Source organism: Prionailurus viverrinus, chromosome B3 (genome assembly GCF_022837055.1).
Source record: "Prionailurus viverrinus isolate Anna chromosome B3, UM_Priviv_1.0, whole genome shotgun sequence".
Taxonomy (NCBI): Eukaryota; Metazoa; Chordata; class Mammalia; order Carnivora; family Felidae; genus Prionailurus; species Prionailurus viverrinus.
Window position 1 is genome coordinate 63,599,808 of NC_062566.1, and position 24,986 is coordinate 63,624,793.

The 24,986-nt window shown below is 37.5% G+C and overlaps 1 protein-coding gene across 2 annotated transcripts; it reads left to right on the plus strand.

Moving 5' to 3' along the window:
* Window positions 1–3,463: 3,463 nt before the first annotated feature.
* Window positions 3,464–24,398, plus strand: ARHGAP11A (Rho GTPase activating protein 11A). 2 transcript variants are annotated; one of them, XM_047862674.1, is made up of 12 exons: window positions 3,464–4,354; window positions 7,914–7,984; window positions 10,084–10,180; window positions 10,884–11,137; window positions 11,786–11,949; window positions 12,113–12,259; window positions 12,793–12,867; window positions 13,925–14,089; window positions 16,729–16,858; window positions 17,812–17,920; window positions 19,670–19,808; window positions 20,201–24,398. In XM_047862674.1, exons 1-12 carry the CDS (start codon window positions 4,226–4,228, stop codon window positions 21,766–21,768), a joined length of 3,048 nt encoding a protein of 1,015 aa, XP_047718630.1. In that variant the 5' UTR covers window positions 3,464–4,225; the 3' UTR covers window positions 21,769–24,398. The 2 variants fall into 2 exon arrangements, with proteins under 2 accessions (XP_047718630.1, XP_047718631.1); XM_047862675.1 differs by having other exon boundaries at window positions 16,783–16,858.
* Window positions 24,399–24,986: the final 588 nt, after the last annotated feature.

The following is a 24,986-nucleotide window of genomic DNA, read 5'->3' on the forward strand; positions in this document are numbered from 1 at the left end:
ACCCTACTGTAAGCAGGCTTAGAGCATTTACATTAGCTTACGGTTGGCCAAAATAATCTAACACAAAGCCTTTTTTATAAAAAAAAATATAATAAATTATCCCATGTAACTTATTGTATATTGTACTGAAAGTGAAAAACAGAATGGGTGTGGGCCGCCGGGGTCGCTCAGTCGGTTGAGCATCTGACTTAGTTCAGGTCATGCTCTCACAGTTTCTGAGTTCAAGCCCAACATCAGGCTTGCTGCTGTCAGTGCAGAGTTCACTTCAGATCTTTGGTCCCCCTCTCCCTCTTCTCCTCCCCTGCTCACCCTCTCTCTCAAAAGTAAACATTAAAAAAAAAAAAAAAACAGCACAGTTGTAGGAGTAAGGATGATAGTAAGTGTATGGGTTGTTTACTCTCGTCATCATGTGGCTGACTGGGAGCTGCAGCTCGCTGCCACTGCCCAGCATCATGAGAGTATCGCACGGCATATTGCTAGCCCCAGGAAAGATCAAAATTCAAAATTCGAAGAATGATTTCTACCAAATGCATATGCATTTCATACCATCATAAAATCAAAAAATCTGAAGTTGAACAATCAAATTGGGGACCATCTGTACTCCATGGGGCTTTCAGTAGTAGAGTTTTGCTACTTTTAGAGGTAGGTGTGGGAGTCTGCTGAAGCGAGAGAAAATGAAAATGTCTAAGGTTGGATGGCCATATGGAAAAAGAGAAAATTCCATTCTTTATTCTACACTGGATAAATTGCAAATGGATCAGAGACATATTTTTTTTTAAAAAAAAAGAAAAACCACCCAGTACTAGAAAAATTAAATGAGTGAAATCCTTTATAACCTGGGGTAACATTTCTGATGATTCAGAATCCAAGCATTAAGGGATGACTCAGAATCTAGAGCATCAAGGGAAGAGACTGATTACAATTTAAACAAATAAAAACACAAAGCAAAAAGTCCAATAAAAGTAATTAAAAGAGTTCAACCTGTTTTATATTGGGCTAATATGTAAAAAGTTTCCAATTTTTTTTTTAAAGGTTATCTGATAGGAAATAGGCCTTGCTCTCCCTCTATTGGTTACCATTTTTATTAGAGTTTGGTTTACCTTTCCATTGTTTATTTTTGAAAATATAAGCAAGTGTCTATTTGTGTATGTATTTCTGACCTCCCTCCACCTTACACAAAAAGGAGCATACTGTACACATTCTTTTGGGCCTTGCTTGTTTCCCTTCATTTCATAGCTGTAGATCTCCAACATTCCTTAAAACTCATCATACTTCACTGTATGTACAAATCATTTGAAAAGATGCTCCACCTTACTCATAAAAAGATAAATACAAAACTGTAATGAGACACCATTTGCCACCTATCAAATTAGCCAAAATCGACTCCATTAGAGAGGCTGTGGGGAAACAGGAACTCTCATACTTCACAAATGTGAATACAAAATTGCATAATGCCTATGATGGTGAATTTGACAATATTAAGCAAAATAACATGTTCCTTTACCCTCTAACCTAGCAATCCCATTTGTAGGACTCTGTGCTAATGGTCCATTAGCAAAAGCATATTGTGTATGCACAGGGAACTTTTTGTAATAGCAAAAGGCTGGAAATAGTGCATATATCTATCCATAGAGGCCTGGTTGAATAAACCATGGTACATCCATATATAACCAAAGAGAATTATGTCCAGTTGATTTAAAAGAGTATTTTTGAAGAAAAAAAGAAACAAGCTTCATTCAGCAGTCTTATTTAGCAATATTGTTATTATTTTTTTACATATATGTATGTGTGTATATATGTGTACATGGACAAGGCAAATAAGTAATTATGTTAGCATCATTAAGAACCAGTAACTTTCATCTTAAACGAGACAAAAGAAACAAAATCAAAGAGCTCAGTTTGGGAAAAAAGGATTATGACATAGAAAAGGTGCTTAATGTTCAACAGCAGTGTCAGGTTTTTAAGAAAAGGAAAGCTGAGACATCCAAAATCCAAAACAATGTCAAGTTTGAGGGAGGGAGGAGGTTAAAGACAACATAAGTCATTTCTGAAGCAAGAAGAAAAGAGTAGGAATAGGTTCGGTTTAGTCTCTGATGCACCGGATCCTGTTAAAATCGATGGTTCCTCTTCAGTGCCTTTGTCTCTTGATCACTGTTCCACTCCACCATCCCACCTTTTTGCCAATTTCTGATTCTTCACATCAGTTAACCATCGGTATGTTGCTCCTCCCCGCATCAAGGATCTTTTATTATACCCTATCATAGAATAGTATTCCCTTCCTTACTACACTTCTCTCAGTGGATAATTATGTCCTCATTAATATCATTACTTAATATTCTCCTCCCCAACGCCCCCAAAAGTGTCTGTTTTTGCTTTTTATCCTATACCATATTGCATAGTAGGCGCTCAATAAACAGTTGGTACAATGCTTCACTTGCATTTTACTCCCATTTCTTCAGAGAATCTTCTTCAGGCTGGAAAAGGTGGAACGCCTAAGGACTGAGCTCCGAAGGGGGCAAAATGATTCTAGCAAAATGTTCTCTACTTCATTCATTCATTCGGGAAATGCGCACTGCTAGGCGACAGGGATACAACAACGGATAAAATAGATACAGCTCTGTCTCTGTTCTTCCCAAGTTTACGTGCGGGTGAGGAGAGGTGATCTAGTTAAATACGCAACATTGCCCGTATTTAACTTGAGTCCATGTGTCCTCCCCTAAATGAATTACATCCCAGAAAAAAGAGAACATCCTGATGGGACCGCTGACGTTTGAGAATGGATCAGCAGCCCAGGGACAAGAGTTGGGGGTGTGCAGTACTGTCCGTCAACAGGATAGCGTGTGGGACTGGAGCGGGCCTCCTAATTGCGTATTCCAACGAATGCCGCTTCTGCAGCTGTCGCCTCCCGAAGACTTCGCTCGCCCCGCGCACTCAACTCTCCCATGACAGGTCTTCTTTGTGTATTTAACTACCTATGCGCTAAGATTTGAGCCATCAGTTCCTCAAATACGGGCCAGTTTCCAGAGCCGAAGTAACCTCTAAAGGCGCTGCTTCAGGGGTACCCAGATCAGCATTTGTACACCCTAACTCAGGCTGCCTCACTTCGGTCCCGTAGAATCGGTTTCTCCGTTACAGGGCCTTCAGCCTCCGCCAAGTTCTGAAAAAAAAAAAAAAAAAAAATGAGAATGGGGTGTCTATTACATTTCCCCGAATGTATTGTCTCAGTCGCAGGCCAGATATATTAAAATGAGCTTGAAACAGTACTTTCCTCCAAAAATACGGCTATGGAGGAGCAAGTGGAACTCACCTTTTTTTCCCCTCTCTCTTTTCATATTTCTTAGTTGTGCCCACCACGCCCTTCCGCGTCTCACTAGACAGGCAGCTCCTGGCCACTCTCTGAGGTCCTGATTTTGAAATGAGAAACGGGCCAATCAGAGCGCGGAGCGCTGTTTGGCGCTGCCATTTGAGCCTGGGCTGGAAGTGAAGGTGGAAAGATTGCGGCTCCGGAGCTGCAGAGGCGGTGAGGGCGGAGGCATGAGGAGAGTTGCGTGGCTTCAGTGAGGAGACCGGGATGTGCCTGCCGGGGGCTGTAGGCAGGCTGATGGGGGAGGGAAAGAGCAGCCTGTGAAACGGGGTGACGGCGGCGACCAGCCCGGGCGGGGACCGGGACTGGAAGAGGCGCCTGAGCAGCCGGCTGGTCCGGCGGCTGGGCTGGGGTTTGGGGACGGGGACTTGAGAGACGAACGTCCAGCTGAGCCTGCCAGCGCAGGAAGGCCGAGGAGAAGGGTCGTGTTTTGCCGTTGGGAAAGAGACGAGGGCGAAGGAAGGATTGGAGGAAGCTGGATCTTAGGAAGTGGCCGGAAGTGCTGAGAAGCTGGTAACAGGCGTCGGTACAAGGAACCGAAAGGATCAGGAAGAAAGAAGGGAGGTCTGTGTAAGTAGCCGAAAAGATCGAGTGACAAGAAAGAGGGCCGGTGTAAGTGAAGGAAAAGTGAGGTGTGGCTATATCAGAGGGAAGTAGGAGAAGACGGTCAGTGCAAGTGGGTTGAGGACCGAGGGAAAAGCCGTGGAAGTGGCTGGGGTCCGGGGCCGGGACAGTGCCAGACTTGGCCGGAAGGCAGCGGAGCGGAGCGCAAACCTGAGAGTGTTTGGAAATTGGAAGACTTGGTGGCGAACGAGGGTCAGAACTGAGATCCTGCCTCGGAGAGTGAGCGACGTGTCCGGGATGTGGGATCGGAGGCTGGTGAGGTTGGCCTTGTTGCAGCAGCTTCGGGCCGTCTATGGCATTAAGGTCAAGAGTGGCCGTGGGCAGTGCGATCGTAGGAGACATGAAACAGCGGCCACGGATACAGCGGTAGGTTCTGGGGAAAGAGGTTTGGGTTAAAAAAAAAAAAAAAAAAGCCCACCCTATCCATCACTTACTCTAAGATGTTCATTCTGTATGGATCCCAAAAGAGAACGTGGCTAAGCGTGACTGATTGAATCCAGATGGTCTACTGCTGAAATTTAAAGAATGACATTGTTGATTCTTTACAGGGATTTTTAATCATTGAGAAAGTTGCAAGGTTTTTCAACCTCGCAACATTGGCACTTGGAACTAGATAATTCATTCTTTTTTTTTTTTTTTTTTTTTTTTTTTTTTTTATAAATGGATTAGGTTGAAGTTTGGAGCAGTTTCAGAGTGTTACAGGACAATTTTTTTTTTCAACGTTTATTTATTTTGGGGACAGAGAGAGAGCATGAACGGGGGAGGGGCAGAGAGAGAGGGAGACACAGAATCGGAAACAGGCTCCAGGCTCCGAGCCATCAGCCCAGAGCCCGACGCGGGGCTCGAATTCACTGACCGTGAGATCGTGACCTGGCTGAAGCCGGACGCTTAACCGACTGCGCCACCCAGGCGCCCCTAACTAGATAATTCATTCTTTGGGGTGGGAGGTGGGGGCTGTCCTGTGCATTATGGGATGTGTAGCAGCGTCTCTGGCCTTTACCCACTAGATACCAGTAGCATCTCCCAGTTTTGACAATTAAAAATGTCTCCAGATGTTGCCAATTTATTGTATTTTCCCAAGTAGATCTTAGGAAGGGAGACAAACAGTACCCACCCCACCCTGCGCCACCGTTTTAGAATTAAGATTTGGAAAGGGTCAAGGGGGATCAGTAAGTTTTCTAAATAAGTCAGTAGAGGAGGTGTGACAGAACATTAGAAATAGACTTCAGATAATCTCTCTATATTTACTAATTTGAAAAAAAAATAAGCTTGCTGCTTGTTTTTTTGTTTTTTTTTTTTGAGATACAAAGCTATTTTAAGTATTTAGAGATGAAAGCTAATAAGATTTGCACAGCTCTTAGTTTATATAAGTACTTGGATAAGAAAGCTAGTAATAAAAATAATTTGTATACCTCTTAATAGCTTATAGATTCTGGAGACAGTAATTTTTGTTGTTTGCAGCTGGTGGCAACATAATTTGTTTATATGTAAAAACTGGAGTGGTTTTTCTGGTTGTAAAACTGGTTTTCCAAGGTCTCAGATGTAGTTGGTTTTGAAAGTGTACGAAAGACTTTGTGTCAGAGTTTTTTCACCCCTTAAGAAAATCAGTACCTACTTTTAGAGTCAGGTAGACCTGAGTTTGTTTGAATCCTGCTCTACCCCTACTAGATATGTGAGCTTAGGCTGTTTGTTGAATTTTCCTAAGCTTCAGTTTCCTACTCTATAAAATGGGAATAATGATATCTCTCCTTGGGTCATTTAGGGGATTTAAAAATGGTAAGATCTGTAGATTGGACTAGCACAGTGCCTGTCACATGCCACATATTCAGTTAATGATGGTTGTTACGTCAGTCATTGGTCTAGATCCTAATGGGTAGTCAGACTAGAAATTGTAATAAAAATATTCTAATAAATATTAAGGTCAAGAGTGGCCATGGGCCGTGCCATCGTAGGAAACATGAAGCAGCAGCCACAGATATAGCGGTAAGTTCTGGGGAAAGAAATACAGAAGATCGTTGTGTTATAGGAATGGAAACAGGATAAGTAATATTTGAAAACTAGATTTCTTGTAGTTTTCTAAGTACATTCTATTGACTTACTTAGAAAACTTACTGATCCCCCTTGACCCTTTCCGAATCTTAATTCTAAAACGGTGGGGTGGGGGATGGGGTGGGTACTAAGTACATTGTAAATGATACTCCAATACACAAAGTTTAAAAAGCATCTTGTTAGTTTTATTTTATGAGCTTATAGCAATTACTGTGAGTCCATTATTGAGAATAATAGACTTGAGGAAAAAACCGTGAATTCTGCGTATGTTAAGATATCTCTAGACTTATAATCAGCTTCAGCATCTGATTTTTGCATTTTGTTTGGTTGTCCAGTATCAAGACAATTCTGATTTACCCAAATAAGGGGTTTCCCACACGAACATTTTTTTTTTAATAGCTCACCTTGAAATGGGAATTGTAACAGCAACACATATTCTGTGAATGCTTACTCAATGTCAGACACGACCATAAATGTTTTACATCTTTTAATTCATTTAATTCTCTCTGTAACTCTGTGACTGAGGACCTGTGTGAAGGTGCTGAAGCATACAAAATTAATTTGATCAAGATCATTCAGCTAATAAGCAGAAGAGCCAACCTTTGAAACCTGGCAGTCCTGCCACTAGGAGCCTGCTCCCTTAAGCACTATCCTGTACTGCCTTCTGTATTCACCAGTTGAATGGAGCCAGATGCTTGAAAAGGACTGGCAAGATTTTGTTAACTCTGTTGAAAAGCTGACAGAGCTGAATGATATTTGTCAACGTAAGGTTAAATAAGGTGCTCTTATCACATAAGTGTGTTGAGAGCATTCTTGGAGAGCAGATGCATCTAAGCTAAATGAATGTTTATGAGACTGGGTATACCCACTTATCCAATTCTGTATAGGCAGATACATACACGCGTGTATTTGTTTTTAAATCCAGGGCAAAACTGCAACCTTCTTAATCAGTAACACGTTTTTAAGAAGTTTGAATGTATCCACAAAGATAGTGGCAGATTCTTTATTCACAAGTATGTAACATACAGATTTAGTCTTGGATCTTCAGTGTATTAAGTTTGAATATGAGTAATACATTTGAATGTGACTTTTCACAAATATTTTTCAAAGTAGTTAGATGTGACTTAAATGTTTGCAGAAGAATCCTTTTCTTGGTTACTTCAGAACATAGTTTGAATAGCACTTTTCCACAAAGTGTGGAAAAGAAGATCAGGTCTAAAAATAACCATTTCTGATGTAATTTTAGGAAGTACTCAATGAGTGACAAGAATTACCATTATCAATTTAACCTTTTGTTCATCTTATTATTTATAAGGTGACAGAAGGAAAGTATAAGGTCAGTGTTTATAAGGTTACTGAAAGAACCTGTAGTATTTTTAGAAAATGCTAGTGTTTCAGCCAAATTTTGTTTTAAGCATTAACTGGATTGATTTTCCATTATGGGATTGGAAACTGATGGAATGCATTACATTGCTTCAGTGCAATGACTTTCTGTATTTTTTTTTAAGTTTTAATTCCAATACAGTTAACATGCAGTATTACATTAGTTTCAGGTATACAGTGTAGTGATTGAACAATTCTATACATTATTCAGTGCTTATCATGATAAGTGTGCTCTTAATCCCCTTCACCTGTCTCACCCATCCCCTCACCCACAATGACTTTATCTTGACTATTTTTGTACTCCTAGCACCTAGCAATGTTTAGTGTATAGTAGTTACCTTTTACCAAATGTCCTTATAGTAATTGTTTTCATTGTCTTGATTGATGATTTCAATTTTTAAAGATTTTCTGAGGTTTTTAATTTGCTTAATATTTAAGAAAACTCACATTATGCCTAATATTTGTGTTAGAATAACTGAATTTGCCGTTTTAGGGTAAAATATTTGGAGTACCTTTTAATGTATTGCCCCATTCTGTCATACCAGAATATGGACATATTCCAAGGTAAGCTAAGTTTGAGATGAAGAAAAAATATTTCATACTGGTGTTTGAGCGTTTAAAAAGAAATAGTTGATTGACTCTTACACATTTGTTTTGAACTAGCAAATGATTGAATTTCTCAACATTAACTAATGTAATGTCGAAATGTTTTTAAACTTTTACATATTTTAACTTTTTAATTTCTGTTCATTCCTAGGATTGAATTTAAGGTTCAGTAATAAATTAAATGTTTAAAAAGCAAGTTATTTTTGTTCTACTAAGAGTGTTTAGTTCTATACCAATTCTTGTGCTGCAATTCTGACTATATTCAGTAATACACTGAATTTCAAATTCAGTTACAATTTATATATATTTTTTTGTCTTAGAAATGTTGGATGAGAGTATTTTTTTTCTCCTATACAAGTTTTTAAATTTTGTTAGGTTTTCAAAATTGTGATTCCATTATAGTTAACATACAATATTATATTAGTTTCAGGTGAACAATATAGTGATTCAACAATTCTATACATTAGTCAGTGCTCATAATGATAGTGTACTCTTTAATCCCTATTTCACCCATCCCCCTACCTACCTCCCCTCTAATAACCATCAGCTTGTTCTCTAGTTAAGAGCCTGTTTCTTGGTTTGTCTGTCTCTCTCTCTTTTTCTTTTGTGGATAAAAGAATATTTAAGATAACATTCAGTAGTATCTGTGAATACAGATTATGTAACACTTGAGCTTTTCTATGTCACTTACTATTTATTTAAAAGTAACATTTTAGACTAACAGCATCAGAAATTACTTGGGAAGTTTACATCTTAAATAGTTTAAAGACACATGTAAGGAAACTATCTTAGGTCTTACTAATTCATTTCCCCTCTATCCAAAGTAGGGTTTATTCTGGCTACTCTTGTTCAGTAACCTAGGTTTTTAACTGATGCATTGTACAAAAGCATTTATTGAATACTTTGCTGCTTTGGAACAGTTTTCCCTCTTTCAACATATAAGTGTAGATTAACAATCTACACTTCACAATCTTTGTAAGGTGAGCACTTACTATTTTGCTTTTTAAATGACCTACGAAAGGTGTGCTTGTGATTTTCTACCTTTAGAATTGCAAAATATATCCCCAGTAATGATGACTAAATCTTTTTTGTGATTTCTATGCCTGCTTTAAACAAACAAACAAACTTTAAATTCTGTCAGGCACCCCCTGGGACACTCAGCCATTGTGCACCAGTACAATGCTATCAGTTGCTTGCTGCTAACATCTATTCTTACTTGTTGGTATCACCTGTTAACTATTAAAGCCAACATCGATGGTTCAAATTTGTTCAGTATAAAGAAATTGAGCACACACTTCTAAGTATGAGAAGGATTGTAAGGACTAGGATATATTTGACTTTTTTTCTGAGAGGTAATGTTAGAGTGAGAAAAACATGTTGCCTTTTTTTGGGCCAGTGTAGTAGATGGTAAATATTTAAAGCTATGTATTCTCTGCAAGGTTACACATGAAGAGAGGATAAAGAAAAGAAGAAGGCCTTAGGGCCCTGGGTTATACTAGCATGAAGAGGTCTGGCAGAAAAAGAGGAGCCAGGAAAGGAGTTTGAGAAGGAGCACTTAGGGGGACAGCAGGAAAACCCGAAGTTATGAAAAAGAATATTTTCCAGAAAAGCAGGGAGTGGTCAAGTGTGTGAGATGCTGGCAGGACAAACAAGATGAAGACAATTGACCATGGGTTGGTGACCTTGTTGAGAGCTGTTTTGTTGGAGTAATGGGGGTGAGAGTTCATTGGAGAGGATTAAGAGAGACTGGGATATGAAGTGGGGGCAGTGAAAAAGACACACCCTGTGCTGTGAGCAGAAGCAGAGAAATGGAGTAGGATTGAGAAGGATGTAGAATTAAGCAGCTTATTGAAGTTGTCCTGGATAAAAAGATGGACCATAAACCACTTAGGAAGCAAAAAAGACAACTAGAGGTAACCTTTTTATCGCAAAGATTGAAGGGATTTCTGACACCAAAGCGTCTAAAGACAGTGCTTAGTCTGCTCATGTACTTTGGTAGGAGAATAGGATTTAGTTAGATGTGTATCTGGCCACCTGAAAACAGTTCTTTCTTTCAGTTTTCTTGTTGATGCTTGCACATCTTTAGAAGAGCATATTCACACAGAAGGGCTTTTTAGGAAATCAGGATCTGTTGTTCGTCTGAGAGCCCTAAAGGTAAGCATATTATTGAACTATTATTTTTCATTTGTGCCACTTTTTGATTTGGTTTTTAGAATTTAAATATTTAGAACTATTGCATGAATTACTAATAGAAATTGAATTTGCAAATAGCCTTTTTCATGGCAGAAGAACCTTTTTTTTCTAAAAGGAATTGTGCAGCATTTATATAATGCTTTAAGTGTTATTGAGATATAATTGACAAATATTTAACGTATACAACTTAATGCTATATGTATATACTGTGAAATGATTGCCACGATCTATTTATATAATGGTTTAAAAGTTCAGAGTATGTTCAAATTCATGGTCCTTTATTGCTATAAACTATATGAAAGGAAATGTTTTTTTTTTTTTTAATTTTAGCTTTCTAAAATGGCATGTTGTATAGTAAAACAAGTGTTAAGAGAAATTTATTTTTTTTAATATGCATATTTAATGTTTATTTTTTTGCGGGGGGGGAGGGGAGACAGGATCCAAAGCAGGCTCTGTGTGACAGCAGAGAGCCCAATGTGGGGCTCGAACCCATGAACCATGAAGTCATGACTTTAGGTGAAGTCGGACGTTTAACCGACTGAGCCACCCAGGTGCCCCGAGAGAAATTTATTAAAGAAAACTCTCTAGAGTATAAGAAAGGATATTTTTATTTGCAGTAAACTCTTAAACCCTCAAATACTCAAGATTATTTTATTTATTTCAGAATAAACTGGATCATGGTGAAAGTTGCCTGGCTTCTGCACCACCTTGTGATGTTGCAGGACTTCTTAAGCAGTTTTTCAGGGAATTGCCGGAGCCCATTCTTCCAGTTGATTTGCATGAAGCACTTTTCAAAGCTCAACAGTTAGGAACAGAAGAGAAGAATAAAGCTACATTACTGCTCTCCTGTCTCATGACTGACCACACAACCGATGTATTAAGATACTTCTTTAACTTTCTCAAGAGTGTTTCCCTTAGGTAAGTAATAAGTCTTAGGAAATGACAGTTTGTTAATCAGCTTGATTTACCCTTATAGATAATAAGTTAAAATTACATTTGGAATGCAAATTTTTCTTAAAAAATTATTCCTTACTATAAGAAGTATATCCTGTATAATATAAGAACCAATATACCGAACGATTTAGTATTTTCTCGCTGACTTAACATCATCATTATGAATGGCTTATTGGTGTCAGTAGGATTCTTTGTCCACTGAATAGCTTCAGATGACTGTGTTTAAAAAAATTTTTTTTTTCTTTTCTTCTCAAATTTGTCCCCCCTCTCAGCTGTCAGTGAGCCTCCTTGTTCTGGACATGCTTGTAGCCTTCTAATACAGTTTTTCTGTGTGTGGGTTTGAAAACCAAATATACACGTTCAATTTGCATGGAAACCCAAAGTGTGGACTCCATGGTTAGCATGGTTTTTATGATATATACTTAAGCACACAGGAGCTATTTTTGGTTATGTCTTATTTCAAGCCAGTCATATAGATGGGTAGACAAAGGGTAACTATTTTGACTTGTGTTTGACTGATAAAGTAAGAAGTCTTCAAAGTGTGCCCGATATATTATTTTAACTCCCTGTTTGTCTCTGGGTCAATCTAAGAAAAACCTTGTTTCATTTAAGGTCTAGTGAGAATAAGATGGATAGCAGCAATCTCGCAGTAATATTTGCACCAAACCTTCTTCAGACAAGTGAAGGACATGAGAAGATGTCTGCTAACACAGAAAAAAAGCTCCGAATACAGGCTGCAGTGGTACAGACCCTTATTGACCATGCATCAGATATTGGTAAGATGTAGTTGCTTTATTAAGTAACAGGAGTTGTTTGAGGGAGATCCCATATTCCTCCAAGTGAACTGTGAAGACAGCTGTTAGAAAGTTGATGTATACTATCTGAACATTTTGAGTGAAAGTGGAGGAAAAAATTTTAACTCTGAACGTTTTTGTTTAGGGCATGTTCCAGATTTTATCCAGGAAAAGATACCGGCCATGTTGGGTATTGATGGTCTCTGTGCTACTCCATCATTAGAAGGTTTTGAAGAAGGTGAATGTGAAACTCCTGGTGACTATAAGAGAAAGCCAAGACAAAGTGTAGGAGGTAAGGGGTAGTGGCAGTCCTGTTTTGTGCAGGTATAGCAATATGCTTTTATCTAAAATGTGTTTAAATATAATAAAGATTAAGCTGTGGTGTATATCTTTTGGGGGCTTACGGTATAGTTGGGAAGACATGACACATGCATGTGAAAAGCAAAAATGACAATACAATTTAGTATTGAATGCTAAACCTTTACACAAACGTGAGAGGTGTTCAAAGGAAAAAGTTCCCTGGAGTCAAGGACTCCAAAGAAGAAGTCAAACTGAACCTTCTTGAAAAACGCGTATAGACTAGGGGAATTAGGTAGAGGGTCAGAATATTTGTATCCTATTGTAGATAAGAAGGATGCTATGAAGAAAGATTTGTGTAGGGAAGTAATCTATCTGTGTCGGTAAACAGACTCATATGACTTGAGTGAGGGGTTCATTGTAAGTTGACATAAACTTAGATGCTGGAAAACCACAAATATTAATATGAATTATTGGTGACAGGTAAATGTTGAATTATAATTGATTATATATGTGTTTGCATTTCAGATTTTGTTAGTGGAGCATTAAATAAATTTAAATCTAACAGAACACCCTCTATTACGCCTCAACAGGAAAGAACTGGTAGGTATTATATATTTTTTGTTTAAGTGAAAATTTCTGTATATTATTTAAAAAGTAATCATAACCTAACTTATTTTGGTTTAATCAAATCCAAGTATTATTTCCAGTGGAAATACTGTACTTTAATACTAAGTTGTGACATTACTAATTACATTGGATATAATGAACCCAAAATTGTAGTTAAGAATTTCTTTTAGTATCTAGTTATATCTTTAGTCTTCTAAATCATGCTTTTCTGTTGAATGTAACTTGGATGCTATTGAATATGTGAAAATAGCTCCAATCTCATTTTTGTTTAGAACCAGAAGTTTATTATTTTATCTTCCAATTTTTTTTATCTTGGTTTGCTTGTGGCTGAAATTATTCGGCCCAATAACACAATAATAGACCATATGATCACTTGTTTTGTTTTTCAGATTGAAGAAAAGACTGAAGAAATTTAGTGGTTAATACTCATTTATGATGAAAAGCAGAACTAATAAGTAGATCAGTTTGTTTGAACTCCTTGATTATGATTTTTTTTTCTTTTTTCTTTTTCTTTTTTTTTTTTTTTTTTAACGTTTATTTATTTTTGAGACAGAGCATGAACGGGGGAGGGTCAGAGAGAGGGAGACACAGAATCGGAAACAGGCTCCAGGCTCCGAGCTGTCAGCACAGAGCCCGACGCGGGGCTCGAACTCACAGACCGTGAGATTGTGACCTGAGCCGAAGTCGGCCGCTCAACCGACTGAGCCACCCAGGCGCCCCACCTTGATTATGATTTTATTCCATATGTTAATATTCTTTAATGTGGATTATATACGTCTTTCAGTCCATTTGGTTTAAGTTACTATTGTTTGTTAATCTTGCCTCTTTGTGACTTTCCTCTTTTCATTTTAAGTAATTGGATGGTGTTAATTTAGTTATAACATATATTTGATAATGTAAACATATTCCCTCATTCCTTGGTTAGCTCTAAGTAATGGCTTTATAAGAAGAAATTATTAGAAGCTTTTGTATTTTATCAACTCTGTGGGAGAAACAACAAATGATTGTTTTTTTGTTTTTGTTTTTTCAGCTCAGCTACCCATATCACCCATGAATCTCACACCAAATGCTAAGCGTAAGCTACCAATAGAGTCTTCTCATGGTTTCTCAAGTAAGAAAAGGAAGTCAATCAAGCACAATTTTAACTTGGAGTTGTTGCCAACTAATCTCTTCAACAATTCTACACCGGCATCAGGTAGCAAATAGAATTTGTATAATTGGGTTGTAAATGTTAACATGAATGCCTACTCTGGGCAAAGTGCTATTTCGTATTAATGCCACCCCGTTTAGGAGCTTTGGCTTTATTCTGTTTATCAAATCTCTGAATTTTTATAAAATCTCTAACTTCTAAAATAGACACTGGTTCAGTATTATTATGTATATGTGTATATGTTTTATGACCATGCTGTTTGAAAGTTAGGATAAATAACTCAGAGTGAGAGTTTAGGCTTCTGTGTATAGCACTGGCGCTCAGATACTAGGTGACGGGACATCCTGAATTCCACTTTAGTTACTTCTTGATCTATTGTTAGGGCTGTGTTGCTATCTTCTGTTGAGATTGCCAGTTTGATTTTCTCTAAAGGCAGAGTGGTGGGGTATTGGAGGAACCATTATGGTTGCTGTTGAAGGGTGGTGGAGGGGGGGGGATTTTTAGTTTTATACTCAAGTAGCTTTTATAAAAGCTTTAAAAACTTTGTTTATGCTGTTCCTTGTGGCATGGTTTCCAGATGGTTTACTGACCTGCCATTTTCTTCCAAATGACCTCTGAGTTTCTAATGTGGCCAACCAGAGCCTCCAGAGAACAACTGAGTTTTGCTAATTTGAGTATCAGATCTTTGTTAGTGTGATCTTAGATTGAGTTGGCTCCTTCAAGTTGGCTTATAGTCAGTCTTACAAGTTAACCTTATGATCAGCCCAGAAAGAAATGAAATTCTAACTAAGCCCAGAGTCTTCCATCTCAGATTTGTCTCACATTTCGTCAAAATGTGAGTGATCTCTGATTCTTTCAGGTTTTCAATTTCAGTTAATGTTGAGAATTTTACTTTGTTAGCTAAGTGATGAGATCTTCTTCCCAGAAACTTTTTGTTTACGTTATCCAAAAAGTTCAGATTTTCCTTGTTTGTTTTATTAGAAAGTTGAACAGAATAGCAACTTGTTTTTTATGGTCCTTCACAGGTTCTCTATGGGTTTAAATATAATGATAAGAACTCTAAGGCTCTGTCTGTATTTCTTTGAGTATTCAGAAGTTAGAGACTTAAGTTCTTTTAAACTAACTTACTGTTTTCTTAATTAAGGTTTTTTCCACTTTGGAGTAACTGTTCCCAAATGGCCAATGTGAGCTGTAATTCTGCCTGCCTCTGCTTATAAGCATTATAACATCTGCCCCAAGAAACGAACCTTTTGATTCCTTCTCTCCAAGCTCCCCAAACATAGTTTAAACCTGCTTGTGTTACTGGAAATTCAGTACGAGCCTGCTTAATCAGTGATTTTTTTCATGGACGCGAGACACAAAAAGAACTTCCATGCTCTTCTGCCATCTTGGCTCCTCCCTTCAATGACTTTTTTTTAATAAAAAAATTAGTAAGTTCAATAACCTGTTATTTTAACACCACTTTTCTTTGACCACACTTTCTCAGCCACAATTCAATAAATTCTGTCTGTAAAATTGAAAATAGATTGGCTTCTAATTTTGGATAATAACAGCTATGATGCTTTTTTTAATGTATAAAGGCAGCTATATTAATCTATAATCCATGAATTACCTATTTATAATTTTTTTCTTATATGTGTGATGACTTTGCATTATTCCCTATATTCTGGCTGTGGTTCCTTGTGACCACTGATACATTTTCAAGATTAGACTACAGCTCTAGAATAAACTACCTATGTCACACTGGCTACATTACATTGGCCTCCAAAATTTTTGTCAGCCAAATGCACCCAAAAGTCTCTATGATGGTTGTATTATTTTCCTTCTGTTTTTGCAACTAAAAAAAACCATGCTGTCTCTGTTTGGGAACCTGTGTGAATTTTTTATCAATACAGGTGAGGAGTTGAGAGGGTCATGTTTATTGAGTATATCCTGGACTTGATTCAAATATAATTCAAATGTATATAGAGCCTTGGTTCATAACTTTTTTCCCTTAATTTTTTATTATAGTTTCATGGTATAGTGTTAAATAACTTAATCAGAATGACCTGTTGTAACCACTTATTGTTAGCATGGAACTCGTAGGCATGTTTTATAACTGGTTTTTGTTTGCCAGAAATATTGAACAGAGGCAGGTGGACAGCAGTTGGCTAGCCAGGTACATACTAGATACTCGGACTCTAAATTGTTTTCAGTAGCTCATTTTTGGTAATAGCAATAATTAACATTGTGTAATATAGGTACTGTGCTAGACATTTCATATATAAATATATAACAGTAGTTTTTATATTTACTGTAGAAGTCCATTTTCAGAGCTATTTAGTAAGTGGTGGGACAAACTCAAGTCTGCCTGTCTGGAAAGCTTGCTCTTTCTTCAGTCTGCAATAGTGCTCACACCTCCCTTGTATTCTTAAACGAGTTTAAAGTAAAACTCTGATATAAAAGTCATGTTTCATCTGACCCTTAATTGCCAACAAAAAATTAAAAGTAAGAAATTGATACTATTTTTTTTTTTTTTTGAGTTGAGTTGAGTTTATTTGGCTTCTGAAGTTTCTTACCAGAAATTACGTGATTTTTGTTGTTGCTTAGGGTTGGATATTAAGACTTTAAACCTAATTGCTACTAATATTTTACACTTGGAAAAGAAAGTATGTGTGGTGTATTATATGTGGTTATTTTTATAGTTCACATTGATACAAGCCCCGAAGGGTCAGCTCAGAGTTCATTCTCTCCTGTAGCCATCAGTGGAAACGATTCGATCAGTACAAGTGTGCTAAGGCGAAGTAAGAGGATTGCAAGTAAAAAAATTTGCAGGTAATACATCCAGGACATTTTGTTTTCATGGATAAACATTTGGTGTATATAGTAAATAAAATGCTTTGTTTGTCTTTCTGCTGAGAAACATATTTGAATCATAATTTTTAAAAATTCTCTCTGCCTTTATTGTCTTATTAATCAGTGCCCTTTATATATACTCCAGAGAAAGAGTCTTAATTTGAGTTTACTTGCTTGCTTAAAATCCTATTGTATGTTGATGTGTGTAATTTTTTAATTTCCTGCTAATTTAAAGGTAGTCTGTTCTAATGATTCTGGTTTATAAGTGACTAAATAACTCTTGAGATAAACAGGAGAGGCCTCTTTATACACAAATATAATGTGTTCCTATACTGTATTTCTTTTTTTTTTTTTTTTAAACGTTTGTTTATTTTTGATCAAGCACCAGTGGGGGTGGGGGGAGAGAGGGGTCAGAGGGTCCGAAGCAGGCTCTGGGCTGACAGCAGCGAGCCCAGTGTGGGACTTGAACTCAGGGACCGTGAGATTGTGACCTGACCCAAAGTCAGACACTCAACGGAGTGAGCCACCGAGATGCCCCCATACATGGTATCTCAAAGCTTAACTGATTTTAGAAAATTATTAACTGTTTAATTGCTGGCAATATAATTTGCTCTGGACTTGAAAATTTCATTTTGTGAGAATGCCTCCAGTTTTTATGCTGACATTTTTTTTTTAAATTTTTTTTTTTTTTTTTCAACGTTTTATTTATTTTTGGGACAGAGAGAGACAGAGCATGAACGGGGGAGGGGCAGAGAGAGAGGGAGACACAGAATCGGAAACAGGCTCCAGGCTCTGAGCCATCAGCCCAGAGCCTGACGCGGGGCTCGAACTCACGGACTGCGAGATCGTGACCTGGCTGAAGTCGGACGCTTAACCGACTGCGCCACCCAGGCGCCCCTATGCTGACATTTTTTAATGCCATTCTGTTTTAGGGTGGAATCGGGAAAAGCAGGCTGCTTCTCTCCTAAGATCAGTCGTAAAGAAAAGGTCCGAAGATCTCTTCGTTTGAAATTTAGTCTGGGGAAAAGTAGCAAAGACCCAGTAAGTGTCTTTCACCATTTCATTGATGTTCATATTAGCATAAAGTGTAGATGTGGTGGTGAAAGATCCTCTGCCCTGCCTCTCCAGCCACAGTTGCCTTCTCTACTCCCCTTTTATACCAGACTCTTACATGTGAATCAATACTGATTGTTTCCTCCTTTTCTGTTCTGCTTAAACTGATTCATTCCAGTGAGGCTTTTATCCCCAGTACTCCCCAGAACAGTACTGCAACTGTTCTGAAGGTCATCCATGAATTCAGTGGTGCTCAAACCAGTGATCAGTCCTTGTTAGTCTTCACCTGGCTAGTTACTTGCTCCTCTTTTGCATACTTCCCTTCCTTGCTTCAGGGACACTTTACTCAATGATTTTCTTCCTTCTTCGTGGGTTACTTTTCTAATTCCTTTACATTAGAGTGTCCAAAGCTTTGTCCTTGGACTTCTCTTTTCTCTTTCTACTCAAAGTGTTCATTAGCTTTAAATGTCCTATATTTGCTTAAGACTTCCAAATGTATATCTCCAGACCAAAATGCTTTCCTGAACAACTTGACTGTTTAGCACCTGCCTACTTGACTTCTCTGCTTGGATGTCCATCCAGTAGACAACTCACCTGTAACCTGTCCCAGATAGAGCTCTCAAGATGCATTTCTTCACTGTTGCTCTTTCTCCAGTCCTCCCCCTCTCCACCAACCACACTCTTACCTGTAGTCTTCACCATCTCACATATGGAGACTCATCTGGCCACTTCGGCCAAAAACCACGTAGGCATTCTTGACTCCTCACATCCTGTGTAAACCAGTAGGGCATCTTGTGTATCTTCTGCTTTCAGAGTATATCAAGACCGACCAATTCTCACTGGCACTACATTTCCACCATTCTCTAAATTCTGTCATCTCCAGCTTGGGTCACTGCAATAAGGCCCTACTAGTAGGTCTGCCTGCTTCTACCTTGCTGCAATACTAGAGCCAAAATTATTCTTTTAAAACCCAAGTGAAGTCCTGTCACTCCTCTGCTCAGAATCCTCCAATGACTCCTCATTTCACTCTGAAAAAAAGGTAAAATTCTTAGGTTTACAAGTGCCTCTCCACGGGACTGGATCCAGCCTGCCTCTCTGAGCCCTCCTGACTTCAGCCTTGGAGACTGTCCTGGCCTTTTTTCTCTGTGGAATGTTCTTCTCCCTTTTATCCTCATGGCTCTTACCCTCTCACATTTTTCTTTACTCACCAGTCATCTTCCAATCACTCCTGTTTAAAATGACAGCCCCACCTTTCGTCACTCCAGAGCCTTCTTACCCTGCTTTACTTTTGCCATAGCACTTCTCACCTTGTGTATTGCGTAATATACAAAATAATTTACGGTTTTTCTTGTTCTGATCAAAATCACCCCATCTAAAATGTGAATTCTGTGAGGTGAAGATTTTGGTCTGTTTGTTTTGTTCACTCACTGTTGTGAACATGCCCTGGCTCAGAGTCCTCACAAAAGAAAGAAATTTTTTAGTTCATGAATATGTGAGGCTGTTTTTATTTTAGATCGTAAAATATCAACTGAGAACCAGGTCAAAAGCTTACAGTTTTCATCAACATGCATGCAAGTAAATTTGTGTTGGCTACAAATTGTTTTTCAATTTTTTATGTATTTTCCAATCAGCTGTAGAGGATTTTGAGAAATACAAAAAATTTACTTGGTCTTAATATTCTGAATTAACTAGGTTTATTTCTTCACTAAAACATTTTCAATTTTCTTTTCTTCACAGAATGGGTGTCCTGGTGTCGATAGATACGAAAATGTCGGTCGACGACTTGCAAATCAACAAAGTTTAAAAAATAGGATTGAATCTGTAAAAACAGGTCTCCTTTTTAGCCCAGATATTGATGAAAGATTAACAAAGAAAGGTACATTTACATGGTATTGTTAGTTTTATGCAAAAAAACCTACTTTCATTGTTTTTCTGAAAAATTTGTACCAGCTTGAGATGTAATTGACATATAACCTTCAATTATTTTTATGGTAAAATATATTAAGTAATTTACTCTTCTAGAAATTGAAAATTCATGTTTGAAAAGTAAAAATGTTTGAATTGGGATTGTATGTTTGTATGAACAATTGGAGGATGCTTATAAATACAAAAAGTTTGACGTTTTAATACTAAAAATTATTCTTTTAACACAAATCCTTAACTTATTGAAATTAAATGCTTAATACCTTTATATGCCATGTGTTTGAATAATATTTGAAATATGTTTCAAATATAAATGATTAAAAAGACTGAACTGCTTTATTTTAGGTTCAAAAAAGATCAGTAAGTCTGAGGAGAACTTATTAACCCCAGAGCGTCTAGATGGAACAAGTTACCGGATGTCTTGGACAGGACCTACTAATTCCGGTTTTCAAGAAATGGTGACAAATGAAGTTTCTCCAATCAAGGCAAATCTTGAGGTGGAAAGCTCTTCTTCAGAGCCTGATACTTCAGTTGAAAAGTTACCTGTTAGTTCATATGAACGCACCCTTTCTAATGTACAGGATAAGCATAACAACAGTGTAACTGGAAGCTCTCTTAGTGGGGATGAAAATCACTTGACCACAGAGACTCTGGTGAAAATTCAGAAAGCATTTTCTGAATCTGGAAGTAATCTTCATGTATTGATAAATCACAGCCAGTCATCAGTAACTAATGTGGGGAAAGTAAAACTAAGTGAAACATCTTCTATAGAATACAGTCCAGAGAAAAATCTGTTTGAGACTAATGATTTGACTGTGATAGAATCAAATGAACATCAAACTGGTAAAGAAGAACATAGTTTTCCAGAACAAGACATCTCACTACATCAAACTCAAAATTTGGATAGAGAAGCAACTGTAAAATGTTATTCAACTCATGTGAAGATTGAACATGAAGAAAGCATTTGTTCAAATATACCTAAAGACTATTCAGTTAAACAAGAGTTGCCTAGTGATGAACACGTAAAGGAACAGCAGTCTCTGGGGGATAAAGTAAATCCTGAATTAAGGGAGAGCGAGAATATAATCGAAGAGAACTTGGCGAAGCATGCAGCTAGCACTTCTTCCTCAGAGCCCATCACGTGTAACATAACAAACTTGTCCAAATGCAGGCCTGTGAGAATTGTTAAGCAGCAGTCGCTGGTGGAAACCTGTAGCGCTACGGTTTCTGAAAGCTTACAAATGACAGAGCGTGGTAATGTGTCAGACCACATACAGTGGTTTAACAAGCTTTCTTTAAATGAACCAAATAAAACAAAGGCAAAGTCACCTCTTAAGTTTCAGCGTACACCTGTTCGTCAGTCTGTCAGAAGGATTAACTCCTTGTTGGAGTATAGCAGACAACCTGTACGGCACAAATTGGCGAGTCTTGGTGATGCCGCTTCTCCTCTGGTGAAGTCAGTGAGCTGTGACAGTGCTCTTTCCTCTGGTATGGAAAGTACATCAAAAGATTCCTTGATTTCATATACCAAATCAGGTCCTAAAGAACAGAAGTTTACGGGGTGTGGACAGTCCAATGTTGATACAGTTTTGAAATCAAGCATGGAGTTAACTTCTCAATCTTTCTCAAAGACCAAGAGGCCCCCAGACTCCACGAATGCTTCTCTTGGGTCTACCAGAGTTTGTAAACAGGAAGTGGTGTCCAGAGGCCAAATTAAGGTTCCCTTGGATGACCTGACAAATCATGACATATTAAAATCTGTTGTAAATAATAATGCGGGCTTTTCTCCTGGGATAAATAGCAGAGTCCTTAGGAAACCATCAGAAAAAGAAAGAGTCTGGTATAAAGGTTCTCCAAAAAATCCCATCGGAAAAGCTCAGTTACTACCAACGAGTAAACCTGTAGACTTGTAATTGGTAGATGTTAATACTTGTTAATGTAAATAAAATTAGCTGTTGGTGATAGGACTTGCAGGATAATCTGCATGTTGGTTTGTTAGCTCAGGAAGGTTAAGTGATAGATTTTAATTTCAGTGCACAAGCAACTTGAATTCTTACGCTTGTATAAATGACTTGTTTTTCTTAATTATGGCAGTATTTAAATTTTGTAATTGTATTGTGATCTCTTCAAGCAGAGGTTACATTTTACCTTTTGAAAGAAGTTGTTGGCTGGGTTTATGAGAAATTAATTCTTGAAAATTGTATGAATTTTAGTTTTAAGCGTGATAGGAAGAGTGAACGAGTTGTGACTATTTCCTGTTATTCCTCCTGAGTCAGAGAAGGTTTCTACGAGAAATTTCTAACCCGTAAAGGGAAGAGATAAGCCCTACAGATCTTATTTCTTGAATTACGTTGATATTTATGGTTTATGCCAGAATCCCTAGAAATTAACTTGCTTCAATAGCAACTTAATCTTTTATTCCAATTTGGGGCAGAATAATTGGGTTTATATGGTCTGTAGATGTGTACAGCTGGTTCCCTTGGACGAAGAATAATGGCTAAAGCAGAATAAGGACTCAAGTGTGCTCTTAGAGAATGATGCTGCAGAATATTCGATGACTTTTGAGCCATACTATTTTATAGTTAATTTGCACAAATATATTTGTAGCTGTTTTGTCCAATATAGGATTTAAAATTATTTAAGGAGGAATAATTAAGCTTGGAAATTTTTAATCAAAGTGATTTCTTACATTCACATACTTGATTTTATAATTTAAAATAGGTGATGTGCCTCTGTACATTTAACTTGGATTCTTAACTTTTGATTCTTATAAAAGCCTATGATGGTTTTGTCTGGTGTGTAAATGTTATTTATTTAGCATAGACATTAAAGGTAACCTTCTGGAAAATGACTTGTCTGAATCTCTAATGAAATTCAAAATACCTCTTAGAATTTGACCCAAATTGTTGAGCAAATCTATCTAAATTTGTATTTTAAGTTATTAGAAGTTAATCTTTAAGGAAAGAATAATAGCAACAATGGTGGATATTCTCTAGGTTTTAGAGGAAGGAATATTGCAGGGCGAACAAACCACTGAAGATAGTTTTACAGGTCAGTTTTTAGAATGTCACATTCAGACGGTGGAGCAGAATAGAACAGCACTGCAAATCTACTCAGAGCAGCCAGAGTCATCAGATGTCTGCTTGACCACATTCTACTTGATAGCAGTACACCTGTTTTATTTCAAAGCGATTTCCTGTCTATTACCTAGGAATCAACCCTTTCTCACTACCAGTAAGAATTTGACTTCTATAAAGACTGTAGATATGAATACCATGTTTATCTGACATGAAAACAGGTTTGTGATATAAACTGGATATTCATTTCGGCTGTTTATGATATTTCTGATAGTAAGTCGAGATAGGAAACATTCATAAACTTTGAAATAGATATTGTCTGATTCAGAGCAATTTTTTAAATTTCACCTTCGCTCTGGATAAACTTTTAAAGATGTATTAATGCCATTTTATATCCATGGGTATGGGTGAAGTGTTGAATAGGAAGACTAATTCAGTAAGAAGCCATGGGAGATTAATGGTACAATTACCTGAATTAGTGGCTTTTCTGAGAGATTAATAATGAAAGATGTTTATTTTTTAAAAAACTACCCACATATTACTCCCATTTTTGTTAGGTGAAAGCCAGCAGTATAGGAAGACTATGAAAGTAAGAAACTTGTACAGTCAGGAAAGTTAAATTTTAGAATTAATCTCTCCACTTTATCTAAAATGGAGATGTTACTCATCTCATGAGGATATTTGGTCAAATGGTATGTGAACGTACTTAGTAAAGTTAGGTTAAGCCCTATGGACATAGGCGCCTGGGTGACTCAATAGGTTAACTGTCCAACTCTTGATATCAGCTCAGGTCACGATTTCACGGTTTGTGGAACTGAGCCCCAAGTCAGACTCTGGAGCTGTCATCACAGAGCTTGCTTGGGATTCTCTATCTTCCTCTCTCTCTGCCCCTCTCCCAGCTCACATGCTCACTCTCAAAATTTTTTTAAAAAGTATGGACATAGGCAGTAACTTAAAGGATTATTTTCACTTTGTTATATACAAGTGTAAATAAAGATCTAATACGAATTTATTTATCATGAGCAACAATACAATTACACAATTACATAGGACTTAAATTAGCCGGCTGCTTGGCAACATTCTATAATCACTAAGAATTTAACATAGTCATTTGATCATCAAGTCCAGGATGTGTATAATTTAAAATCTCAAATTTCAAGGGCAACTGAGTGGCTCAGTTGGTTAAGCGTCCGACTTTGGCTCAGGTCATGATCTCGTGGTTTGTGAGTTCAGGCACTGCATCAGGCTCTGTGCTGACAGCTTAGAGCCTGGAGCCTGCTTCAGATTCTGTGTCTCACTCTCTCTGTCTCTGCCCCGATGGTATTCTGTCTCTCTCAAAAAATAAACATTAAAAAAATTTTTAAATAAAATACAAATTTCATATGAAACCTTTTGGTGTATCTTAAACGTCCATTCAACACAAAAGCAGTAAATCGTGATGCCTTCTCCATTTTTCCAAGCATAAAATGAAGATAACAGTAAAAATGTTAAAGTAAAATTCTGGATTGAAAACCTCAGTATGTGTAAATAAAAAATAGTAATTCCCAGCGTTTGTGTTTGAGCCTAAAACCAATAAACCATATTTGTCCTGTTGATTTAGCACTGAAACAAAAAGCTGGAAACAAGCATCCATGAAAGAAAAGATCATAGGAAGGAGGCTTGGCTGTAAAACCTGAAAGGTCTTGTGTCTGTAGATGATAATGGATTTGCTGCATAGAGCTAAAGAGATCTGGGTGCTACCCTCATCCGGGTACTTATTCTCTGGCCTCCAGGGTTCTTTACTCATCCCCAGTTTTGAACGAAATGTGCCATACTCTATTGTATGGTCTCACATCTCAATTTTGAATTTGGACTGAATTCACATGTTCAAGGTTGCTCCACAAGTCTTTAACAAAATATTCCAGGGCTACCTGGACAAATTTCTGCAATGTGCAGGGAGTTCAATTTCTTAAGAAATCTTGATAGTCGGTGTGGAAGTTTAGAAATAACAGAACTAACATTCCCAGGTTTTCATGTGGTTTTGGTGTACCATTTTTAGCAGAAGTTTCTAATAA